General features: G+C 37.7%; 1 protein-coding gene across 8 annotated transcripts in view; it reads left to right on the forward strand.

Moving 5' to 3' along the window:
* BRDT (bromodomain testis associated) overlaps window positions 1-12986 on the forward strand; it is a 66553-nt gene that overhangs the window by 28865 nt on the left and 24702 nt on the right. For all 8 annotated transcript variants that reach the window (XM_050776675.1, XM_050777129.1, XM_050776746.1 and 5 more), the window contains 4 exons: window positions 69-206; window positions 8550-8611; window positions 9304-9354; window positions 11423-11594. In XM_050776675.1, the coding sequence (XP_050632632.1) occupies window positions 69-206; window positions 8550-8611; window positions 9304-9354; window positions 11423-11594 (423 nt within the window). The remainder of the gene's footprint in view (window positions 1-68; window positions 207-8549; window positions 8612-9303; window positions 9355-11422; window positions 11595-12986) is intronic.

Here is a 12986-nt window from a genome sequence, read left to right on the forward strand (position 1 = left end):
TGGCAGTTTTTAAATGTTCCTGCAACTGTTTAATTCTTCTGGCATTTTAATGTTTCTCTGTTTTGTAGCTGAGAAAACGCAACCATCCAAAGCTGTTGGAAGTGTTTCCCGACTGAGTGAGAGCAGCAGCAGCAGCAGCAGCTCATCAGAGTCTGAAAGTAGCAGCAGTGACTTAAGCTCTTCAGACAGCAGTGGTTCTGAATCAGGTTAGCTGTCCCCTTAAATGTACCTCTGTTGGTGGGAGCATTTTTTTTCCTGTAATATTGATTTATATTTTGAAGAAATATTTGTTACTTACCCAGAATCCATGGTTTGTATATCATGCTAATTATTTAATTGCATGTTGACAATCTTAGTATTTTCCCTAAAAGAGATACTGTGTAAGATGAAACTTCATATTACATGTATATGACGTGTAGGTTTGTAATGTTGAAAAAGTTTACTCAAGGAGGGATAGTCTCAATAATTTCAAATCTTAATATCAAAATATATCAGATAATAAAATAATCTTGTTTTATAAAATAAAAGATTGAGAGCACCTTTCGCTTTACTCTCCATGATCTATCAAATCACTCTCATGTTGCAAGGGTTGCCATGTGGTGATACTATGTTTCTGAGTTAAGAAACCAGTCATCCCAGAAGCTAGAAATCAGATTATTTTTCTACTTCTTTGGTTTCTTCACTGTAGAATATTTTCTTCCATCTATAGAAAAATGTACTTTAAATTCAGATTCTCAGCTATGCTCAAGTGACCTATTGTATAGTTTAGCAGTTGTGTCAAGCTTAGGTCACTTATGTTTTCTTTGTGCTTTTCTATTAATGATTACATAGTTGATAAGTAATCACTACCCCAAGAATACTGACTTGGCAGTGGTCCATCTTTATTGACCAAAAGGCAAATTCAGAATATAGGACACTTGTCCCTAAATTTTGCTTTATTTTAAATGAAGTATTTCTTGTGAAATTCAGTTCTCTTTTTAAAGAAATATCTCACACAGAATATTGTGACATCAGGAATTCTTAGCATTATTAAAAGCATCCCTCTTTTTTCAGTGTGGTAGTATGGTCTGCTGAATTGCAATACATTCTATTTAACTCTTAGTTCTGTTTAGTTTGCATTTATATGGTGCTGATTGCTGTGTTTTGCTTTTACATTTCTAAATTATATAGTGATAAACATTTTTGGAGAATAAACAATTTTTACTTTCTTTGGAATTTGTCATACTAGAAAATTTAAAAAGGTAGGGCTCTGATTATACAGTATTTCCTTATTTGACTTCTAAGCATAGAACAATACTGGAAAAACTTAAGCTGCATTTAGTATTTTCAGTTGTAATTAGCATTTGTAACTTCATCTAATAAAGCATTTGTGGTCTAATAAGTTAGAGCACATTGTCTTTTATTTGTAGGATAAAACTCTTACTGTACCTGTTAGTTTGAATTATCTAATTATAATAAATGCTTCAAGTGTTAGAGGAAAAGTACAATATAATACAGAGTTTTCAATAAAGTACCTTAATTTTAATATGAATTATCAGTTTCTGATACAATATTATTATATGTTGCTTGGAGGAAAGAATGTTTATCACTAACTTGTGTTCTTAAAATTGTGCAATATATATTCTCTGTTTTCCTAACATTCTATCAGAATAACTCAGCCTCAGAATTCAAATCTTTTTTTTTTTTTTTTTTGAGACGGAGTCTCCCTTTGTTGCCCATGCTAGAGTGCAGTGGTGTGATCTCAGCTCACTGCAAGCTCCGCCTCCCGGGTTTACCACCTTCTCCTGCCTCAGCTTCCCGAGTAGCTGGGACTACAGGCATCTGCCACGATGCCTGGCTAATTTTTTGTATTTTTAGTAGAGACGGGGTTTCACCCTGTTAGCCAGGATAGTCTCGATCTCCTGACCTCATGATCCGCCCACCTCGACCTCCCAAAGTGCTGGGATTACAGGCGTCAGCCCCCGTGCCTGGCAATTTTTTGTATTTTTAGTAGAGATGATGTTTCATCATGTTGACTAGGCTGGTCTGAAACTCCTGACCTCAGCTGATCTGCCCACCTCGGCCTCCCAAAGTGCTGGGATTACAGGCGTGAGCCATTGTGCCTCGTCTTTAGTAATTTTTTCTTAATGTAGTTTTCATTTAGTATCTGTCTTCCTGGATTTTCTTATAGCAATTTGGCTATATGCAATTTTTTAAAGCAAGTCATTCTTTTATAATGTTTGTGTCAGAGAGCTTTAATTACTTTCTCTAAAATTTTTTTTTTTTTTCTTTTTTTCCTGAGACGGAGTCTCACCTTGTTGCCCAGGCGGGAGTGCAGTGGCCCAAACTCGGCTCACTGCAAGCCCCGGCTCACTGCAAGCCCCGGCTCACTGCAAGCTCCGCCTCACTGCAAGCTCCGCCTCACTGCAAGCTCCGCCTCACTGCAAGCTCCACCTCCCAGCTTCACACCATTCACCTGTCTCAGCCTCCGGAGTAGCTGGGACTACAGGCACCCGCCACCACACCCAGCTCATTTTTTGTATTTTTTAGTAGAGTCGGGGTTTCACCGTGTTACCCAGGATGATCTTGATCTCCTGACCTCGTGATTCGCCCGCCTTGGCCTCCCAAAGTGCTGGGATTACAGGCGTAAGCCATCGCACCCAACCTAAAGTTTTAAATATTATTGACTTCTTATAGTTATGCTGTATTGTGAGTTGGTCTCTCTTTACTACAATACCATTATGCTGTTTAGGTGGGGCAAATGTTTTAAGATTTAATATCTGAAAAATCTTTGAGTGTTGTAAGTGATATTGAAGCTATTTATTATTCCACGTTACTTAAATGGTTATCTTTCATCATTCCCAAACTTCAGTTTATGCACTTTAGAAAATATAGACTTAGTTCTGCTTTGAGAGCTTGTTTGGAGGGTCTAGTAGGGGAGCACAGCTACTCGTGTACCCTTGACCAATGAACAGTCCTCCTCTATCAGAGAAGGTCCTCTTCAACCAAGTGCACAGCTTCGGGAGGGATGTACATGGAGTGGTGAGGGAGGAAGGAGATACCTTCCTGGCCATCCAGATCAGCTGAATCAACCCTTTGACCAATGGGGTGACAGGTGTTGCAACCAGATCACCTTCACTCACTCAATTCTGCTTTGTTAAGTAGGATTGATCACATGGTGGAGCACTGATTTACAAGGAAAGTTTTATTTAAAAATCTACCAAATTCACTTAATTCTCATTTTAAACAAGATATTAAATCAGTTTCAAGATAGTCGTAATGAAATCCCAAATCCTTGAAAAATGAAAATGAGAGCTCTATGGACTGGAAGCAGCATGTCATTGCAAATTTTAATGTGATTTTATTTTATTTATCTTTTTAACTGGTGTCAGCATATGCAGATAAGTCAACATTTATTAAACATCAGTATAAATATAAAATCTTTTAAAATGATTTTTCATAACTAAAATCATTAAATGTCAGATCAAAGATGTAGCCAAGCCTTGAAAATGAAATCAATTCTAATGCACGTATCTTATGTTGACTAGGCTGTGTTAGTATGCACGCATAAGCTATTGAGAGTTTTCTAATGCTCAACAATCTTGGGGTTACCTTGAGTGATTTATAGGGAGGAATATAACTAATAGCTTTAATCCTGTGACTAGTAATGATACTGAGAAAAAAAAAATCAAAAGGAGCAGCTCATCAATAGGAGTACTTTTAATAAAAACCTTCCTTATAGGGAATAACTCCAGGAACTGTCTAAATATAAGCCCAGATATTTGATTAGTGTGAAATAGAATTTTTTCAGTGTACTTAATTTCAGTTTTTGCACAGTTAAACACAAACTAAATGGTCATGACATCAATTCATTGTTTTTCTTTAGCTGTTTAAGACTTAAAGTGAATTTGTCACTTCATCCTTTGGACTCTTTACATTTTATTGGATTTGGTGTAATGTTCAGAGAAAGAAATTTATTCTTTAAATAACATTTGTTTCTTTTTTAAAAAGCTTTCTTAGTTATGGGTGACATCAAACAGGAATAAATAAATTTGTAATTTTAGTACTACAACCTAGGTCTTCTATAGATATGACAAGGATATGATTTTTTTCATGCAAGATTTGAAAACTGACAAACTTTGTTCAAGCCTAGATTTTAACTTTTTAGAGGAGGATGATTTAGTAAGTGCAGGAAGTATACAAAGAAAGCCTCTAAATAATGGTTGCCATTCCGACTAGAAAGCTAAAGGTAAATGACTAGAGTTTATTAAATTATTTTAGACTTTTATAAATTTCTTTTTTTTTTTTTTTTTTTTAATTTGAGACAGAGTCTCACTGTTGCCGAGGCTGGAGGGCAGTGGCTCCATCTCAGCTAACTGCAGCCTCTGCCTCCTAGGTTCAAGCAATTCTCATGCCTCAGCCTTCCAAGTAGCTGGGCAACAGACGTGCAACACCAAGCCTGGTTAACTTTTGTATTTTTAGTGGAGACTGGGTTTCACCATGTTGGCCAGGCTGGTCTTGAACTCCTGGCTTTAAGCGATCTGCCTGCCTCGGCCTCCCAAAGTGCTGGGATTACAGGCATGAGCCACCACACCTGGCCTACCAATCACTTTTCTATAATCTGTCCTCTATAACAAAAGTGTGATTTCTTTTTCTAATTTAAAAGTCTTTGGTAATTATTTCTGCTACATATGGCATCATATTCTGTTGTGTGTATGTTTTTTTTTTTTTTTTTTTTTTTGAGATGGAATCTCACTCTGTTGCCCAGGCTGGAGTGCAGTGGCATGATCTCAGCTCACTGCAACCTCCACCTCCTGGGTTCAAGCAATTCTCCTGGCTCAGCGTCCTGAGTAGCTGTAGCTACAGGTGCATGCCACCACCCCCAGCTAACTTTTTTTGGTATTTTTTAGTAGAGACGGGGTTTCACCATATTGGCCAGGCTGGTCTCGAACTCCTGACCTCATGATCCACCCACTTCAGCCTGCCTTGGCCTCCCAAAGTGCTGGGGTTACAGGTGTGAGCCACTGTGCCGGGTCTTGTTTTTTTCGTTTTGTTTTGTTTTGTTTCTTTGTTTTTTAAATTGTATTATGTTCCTATTCAACTTTTCAGGTTTTTTAGTTCAAATTGGCTTGCTAATAATATTTAGTATCTCTGGAACATCTATCTCAGTGCTTTGATTGGTGATAGGTAGTAAACTCTTTAATCAGATCTCTATGATTGCAGATTTTTTTTAGTTCTGTGTTTTTTTGTGTTTGATTTTTTGTTTTTTTGTTTTTTGTTTTGAGACAGAGTCTCGCTCTTTCGCCCAGGCTGGAGTGCAATGGCGCAATCTCCACTCTGCAACCTCTGCCTCCCGGCCTCAAGCAATTCTTCTGCTTCAGCCTCCCAAGTAGCTGGGATTACAGGCACCTGCCACCAGGCCCAGCTAATTTTTGTATTTTTAGTAGAGATGAAGTTTCACCATGTTGACAGGCTGGTCTGGAACTCTTGATCTCGTGATCCACCCACCTCGGCCTCCGAAAGTGCTGGAATCACAGGTGTGCGCCACCGTGCCCGGCCTATGGTTAATTTTTTTTTTGATAGTTTAAAATGAAAACTTTGGAAGCTAAATTTTATATTGAGTTTTTGGGGCAGATGTGAAATTAGAACATTTATAATTAGGATATATGCCACAATATGCATTTGTTTAGTAATACACATAGTATCCATTTTGATCCTCTTAAGGTAGGTGTATACATGTTGTCATCCTTCCCTAGAGAAGTTAGTTGACAATGTGTATGTTGTCATTATTGTTACCGATTTTATTTTTTATTTTTATTTTTGAGATGGTGTCTTGCTCTGTCACCCAGGCTGGAGTGCAGTGGCACGATCTTGGTTCACTGAAACCTCTGCCTCCTAGCTTCAAGCGATTCTTGTGCCTCAGCTTCCCGAGTAGCTGGGATTACAGGTTTGCACCACCACACCCAGCTAATTTTTATATTTTTGGTAGAGAGGGGGTTTCACCAGGTTGGCCAGGCTGGTCTCAAACTCCAGACCTGGCCTCAAACTCCAGGTAATCAGCCTGCCTTGGCTTCCCAAAGTGCTGGGATTACAGGTGTGAGCTACCACGCCTGGCCTTATTATCAATTTTAATTGATGTTTGCTAGCACTGATAGAGCTTCTTCACTAATTGAAATAGGGTTGTAAGTTTGGTAGTGAAAATATGTATGTTTGTCTTTTAATTTCAAAGGCCAGGAACTCATGAATATCATATATGTATAGTTTTAGTTTATTATGCTCTTAAAAAGTCAATTATGTACAATTAGAATGAGAAGCAAAATGCTGAGACTTTTATAAGCCATATATAGTAGGTGTTTTTATTTTTTTAACTAAAATTCCTTGATGCCTTTTGCTAATATCTTTAGATTTTGAGGTGCTAAGGTTTTGGGATTTCGAACTCCTGACCTCAAGTGATCCACCTACCTCGGCCTCCCATAGTGCTGGGATTACAGGCGTGAGCCACTGCGCCGACCTTGAGGTGCTAAGTTTTATAATAATTTTGAGCTTAGTTTTATATACTAGAAAACTAAGGTGATGCCCTTGAATTTCTTTTTTTTAGTAGAACACCAATCTGGTATGTCATATTTGTACTATACTTAAGAGTTTATATTGTAGGATGATGTCATTTTAGGGGCATATTTGAATAATTTAGATGTATAGATATACATATATGATCATATTAGTGAAGTCTTTTTGGTTTTGTTTTTTTGTTCAAAGCTGAAACCATAATTTCTCCTTTATGATTATGATTACTTTTAGACAGGGTCTGGCTCTGTCACCCAGGCTAGAGTGCAGTGATGCAATCTCGGCTCACTGCAACTGCCTTTTGGGTTCAAGCGATTCTTCTGCCTCAGCCTCCCAAATAGCTGGGACTACAGGCACACGCCACCACACCTGGCTAATTTTTGTATTTTACTAGTGATGGGGTTTCAGCATGTTGGCCAGGCTGGTCTTGAACTCCTCACCTCAAGTGATCTAACTGCCTCGGCCTCCCTAAGTGCTGGGATTACAGGCATGAGCCACCACGCCCTGCCTAATTTGTCCTTTAAATGTGAAAGCTATCTGGATATATATTCTCAATCTTCTCAGTCTGTCTCCTTCTCTTACCCTTACACCTAGCCTGCAACACTTAAATAATACTTAGCTGAGTGACATTAAGATGATTCATGTCATTTTAAATACTTGAATTATTTAAAGGATGTCATTGAGTGGCATTCAGCAATTTTAACAATGTCCAGCATCAAACATTTTAGGAGAGGAAAGAACAGTAACACATCCAGTGGAAACTGATGGCTTTTCAGAAGGCAGAAGGTAATTATTAAAATTAGAATGTTTTAAGTTTGAATAATGTTTGGTGTTGACCAGCCTTGGTGTCCTGGAGCATGAAACAAATAACACTCAGGTGGTCATGAAAGCTGGCTTGGAGAGACTGATCAAGGCAGTTACTACCAGTTTGGTGCTTTACCATACTGACCCAGGATTATGACTGGGGAGGATAGCATCAGAAACAATTGTAGGATAAAGAAAGAGAAACCCACTAGCACCCTGTTGGAGAGATCTCTTTTTATGTCTGCTTCTACTGCCAGTGTCAGCTGTACAGTATTTCTAAAGGCAGAGGAGATAATATAAAACCCATTTCTTGCTGTATAGCTGAGGCTGCCAAATAGCTTAGAAGTAATCAGATAGAATCTTTATTACAGAGTTTAGCAAGCACAGCAGACCTTTCCACAGACCTAAAATAGCATTACTTTTTTGACTGTATCCTCTCAGATAAATGACATCCCCTTCTCTTATAGTAAATTCTTGATTTTTTAAAAAGCCTCTTAGGGCTATATTTATGGCTATTTGATAAAAGATGATTTTAGCATAATGGATGCTGCTTATTTGAAACCTTATCTCTGTTGCAACAAATTCCTTTTTAAACTGTCAGTTATTCAAGCTCTTTACTGTTAAGTAACATACTATGCTTTTTTGCCTGAACATAATGTAAACTGAAATTTATTCCACTATAGGAAAATAAATTATCTTAAAAGCAGGTATCCCTTTAGAAATTTTAGCTGATTCAAAGAGGGTGAAAACCTGTGACTATAAGGATTTCTTCATATGAGAGGTTGGTAATAGAGGCATTTTCTTGAAATCACCACTGTATTTCTTTCTTTTTCTGAGACGGAGTCTTGCTCTCTCGCCCAGCCTGGAGTGGGGTGGCGTGATCTCGGCTCACTGCAACCTCTGCTTCCCAGGTTCAAGCGATTCTCCTGCCTCAGCCTCCCGGGTAGCTGGGACTACAGGCACCTGCCACCATGCCCAGCTAATTTTTTATATTTTTAGTAGAGATGGGGTTTCACCGTGTTAGCCAGGATGGTCTCCATCTCCTGACCTTGTGATCCACCCACCTTGGCCTCCCAAAGTGTTGGGATTACAGGCGTGAGCCACCGCGCCCGGCCCTCACTGTGTTTCTAATGTTGAAAAATTATAGCTTGTTATTTTTTAAGCTAATAAATATTAAAATATTTATGTGTATACATTTGCAGAAATGTTCCCTAAGTTTACAGAAGTAAAACCAAATGATTCTCCTTCTAAAGAGAATGTAAAAGTAAGTTAATTCTTTATTCGTATCTCCAAATTTTAAAAGTATGTATGTTATAACTCATAGGTATAGTAGTAGCTTTCTTTAAAATTGTTTTCAGTTTTATTTACATGAAGAAAGTTGTCACTGTTTTTAGCTTATCAACTAAATGTTCAGTGATTTCTTCCCGAAGAAGACCGAATAGGGAAACTCTTTGGCTTCATTTTTCAATAAGATATAACTGTTATATAAGCCAAATGGATAAGTAGAACAAATTCTAGAAGCTTCAGCTTATCCCTGACAGTCTGAATACAGAGGGATGGCCTTGGCATCCTGAATGAGTGTACAGAACTGTGCGTACAATGAAGTGAAATTTCTCAAAAGATGGTAGGAGAATGGTAATTAAGGTTTCTACAGATAAAGCTTATAATTGCCAGTTATCCATTTTGACACATCTATGTTTGACTAGTAGTTGATGTGCTTTGAAAAGAACAGAAGTGATTTTTTTACTAGCTCAAGTTGTCATCCTCATGTACATTTTTTTCCCTTTGTACCCCTTCCAAACATAGAATTATTTATGTAACAACATCTAACTAGGTTAGGGAAACACAATAACAAATAATATTGTCTTAAAAGAGTTGTAATTTGTGAAAAAGGAATATAATCACATGGTTAAGAGATAATATGATTAATGCTATAATCTATATAATTATTTTTAGAAAATGAAGAATGAATGTATATTGCCTGAAGGAAGAATAGGCATCACACAGGTACTGCTTAAAATGTGTTTTAAAGAACATGGAAAGAAATGGTTTACATACAGATTAGAGGCTTATTTTTTAAAATAAGTAATAGCATGAAGAGAGGCAAAAAAAAAAAAACGAAAAAACACAGCAAGCATGTTCAGAGAAATATGGAAGGCTAAGGATATTTATTAGATGACTTGTAGTATATAACGGGGCTTTGGACACATAAGAGAAAATATATACACACACACACACTCACACACTTATTTGTTTGTTTGTTCTTGTTGTTGAGACAGAGTCTCACTCCATCACCCAGGCTGCAGTGCAGTGGCATGATCTTGGCTCACTGCAATCTCCGCCTTTCGGGTTCAAGCAATTTTCATGCCTCAGTCTCCGGAGTAGCTGAGACCACAGGCACACACCAACACGCCTGGCTAATTTTTGTATTTTTAGTAGAAACGGGGTTTCGTCATGTTGGCCAAGCTGGTTTCAAACTCCAGACTTCAGGTGACCCACTCACCTCGGCCTCCCAAAGTGCTGGGATTACAGACTTCAGCCACCATGCCTGGCCTTCCCATTCCTTTTGAATAGGAAGAAGTTATAGATGATCTATCTTGCCAAAGGTATATTAGTGGAATAAAAAAATTATGTCAAGTTATGAAGGAACTTTGGAAGCATTTTTATCTCAATATGTAGCATGTAGAATGCCACTTTTTTTTTTTCTATTTTTTTGAGACAGAGTCTTGCTCTGTCACCCAGGCTGGAGTGCAGTGGCACGATCTTGGCTCACTGCAAGCTCCACTTCCCGGGTTCACGCCATTCTCCCACCTCAGCCTCCTGAGTAGCCGGGACTACAGGCACCCGCCACAACACCCGGCTAATTTTTTGTATTTTTAGTGGAGACGGGATTTCACCATTTAGCCAGGATGGTCTTGATATCCTGACCTCATGATCCGCCCGCCTTGGCCTCCCAAAGTGCTGGGATTACAGGCGTGAGCCACCGCGCCTGGCGAATGCCACCTTTTTAATGGTCTATTTTTGGTAAAAATTTTTGCACTCACTGAGAAAAAAAATGTCTATTTATGGTAAAAGTATATATTAATCCATAGGTTCATGTATGAATGTGTATATTTGTGTAGTTCTGAAAGTGATTTTTTTCTTCGGCTGATTTAAACCTGAGCATTAGGCTTTAAGCTTTGGCCTGGGTCTATATTGTTGTGATAAACATTCCTATGGCATTTGTTTTATTCATGTTCGCATAGGTGTTACTTGTACACTTGCCTACCTACTCACTCACCCCAATGCCTTGTTAGACAAAGGAGAAAGACTGTCTTATTTATCTCTGTGCCATCTACTACTGGTTAGATAAGGTTACTGGGCTTTGCTACTGTAACTTCGCTTGCCGCAGAATAGGTGTGAGATTTTAGGTAAGCTGCTTCTATTATTTCTAGAAAATGTAAATAGAGATAAAAATTATACCTAACTCATAGGATTATTGTGAGAATTAAAGAAAAACCATATAAAGGACTTACCCTGGTACCTCACATAGAGTAAACATTAAATAAATGTTAGCTATTATTACACTATAGCTTTTACTTGATAGTTACCTGAATATTGAATTAGAATTTATTGATAGTCTTGTGGGTTGACCATAATGTAATTTTAAATTTCTCCCCTTATGTCTGTAATACAGTAAGGAAAAATGGCTAAAGTAAGTGAATTGGTCTCTAGATTTGCTATGAAAACTCAGGAGTTTGTTTTGTTTTGTTTTTTAGTAATTATAGGAAAGCTTTAAAAAATGAATAGCATTGTTTAATAATATACATGTATACTTATAACTAAGATCATAGGCTTTGACTTACTCTACCTCTTGTAAGCCATATAATGACCAAGTTATTTAATCCTTTGAAACCCCAGTTTCCTCATTTGCAAGATAGGGATAACTATACATTATAGATTTGTGTGACTTAAATAATAAGGTATTTTAAAAAGATAGCGTTAAATTATATTCTTGCCTCTTGTATTTCTGTTCTCTTTGGTATATTTCTTGTATGGATAAAACTAAGTGATAACTTTGATTTTGTTTTAACAGATAGAATGTTCTGTGCAAGACAAAACCTCTGCCAATACTACCCTTGTTCATCAGACCACACCTTCACATGTAATGCCACCAAATCACCACCAATTAGCATTTAATTATCAAGAATTAGAACATTTACAGACCGTGAAAAACATTTCACCTTTACAAATTCTGCCTCCCTCGGGTAAGAAATTAACAAGTAAACAACTGTTATTGAGAAACTGACTTCTAAAACTATACGTATATGAAAATGCTATGGTCATCTTAAGTGTTAAATATCTGGGAAATACCAACAATCATAACTAGTAAATTCCAGGTTACGAATAATCACTGAAGCACATCATTAGAAATTATCTGCTTTATACCTGTAGGCATTCATTACATTTAAAAGAAAGAAAATTATGTATACAGTTCACACCCAATTTACTTTCATGTAAGTTATATACATTGGTATGATATATATATACACACACGCACTACATATATAAATATATATATAAATTATATACACATTTATGTGTATAATATACATACATTTTACACACACACACACACACACACACACACACGCCTGTTACTGCCGGAGCCCATACTACCAAGTTCTGAGCAGATCTGGGAAATGCTGCTTTAACTTCCATGACACCTATCTGGATTAGAAAAGTAGGAAAGAATAAGGGAAAGATAACTTACTTAGAGATTCTATAGGTAAAGAAATGAAGTTGTAGGTATATAAAATAGTTTACACTTAAGGAAACTTGGGCTAGAAATTCTTGCCTAAGGGTAGTTCCTATTCATCTAAAACTGGTTAAATTTTTATATTTTTAGATTTGTTTGACTTAATATCTTATCAGAAGGGAAAGTTTTGCATCTCAACTTGGTTCTCCTGGTGGGTCGAAGGGGATGTGTGGCACGAAGGGTACTTCTGATATGAGTTTAGCCTAGAGCATAACTAAACCTTGAGACACTAATGTATTTAGGCCTAAGTTAAAGGCAGATATGAATATTCCTTGTCCATTCTTCTTCCCTCTAGAATGTGCTCTGGTTTCCACTTGGCCACCCAAGAGCGGAAGTATCTCCCTAGCAGAATAAATTTCCAAGCTGTTTTACTGCAACACAGATTAGGAGGAAGAGGGAGACGTTTTGATCCTTCTTTGCAGCTTTCAGTTTAAAAGCTCCCTATTATTTTGTGTGTGTGTGTGTGTGTGTGGTTTTTTTAAATTTATTTTTTGAGATGGAGTCTTGCTCTGTCTTGCAGGTGGGAGTGCAGTGGCACAATCTTGGCTTACTGCAACCTCTGCCTCCCGGGTTCAAGCGACTCTCCTGCCTCAGCCTCCTGAGTAGCTGGGATTACAGGCGTGCGCCACCATGCCCAGCTAATATTTTTGTAGTTTGTTTTTTTTTTTTTTTTTTTTTTTTTTTGAGACGGAGTTTCATTCTTGTTACCCAGGGTGGGTGCAGTGGTGCGATCTTGGCTCACTGCAACCTCTGCCTCCCGGGTTCAAGCGACTCTCCTGCCTCAGCCTCCTGAGTAGCTGGGATTACAGGCGTGCGCCACCATGCCCAGCTAATATTTTTG

Source organism: Macaca thibetana, chromosome 1, assembly GCF_024542745.1.
Source record: "Macaca thibetana thibetana isolate TM-01 chromosome 1, ASM2454274v1, whole genome shotgun sequence".
NCBI lineage: Eukaryota > Metazoa > Chordata > Mammalia > Primates > Cercopithecidae > Macaca > Macaca thibetana.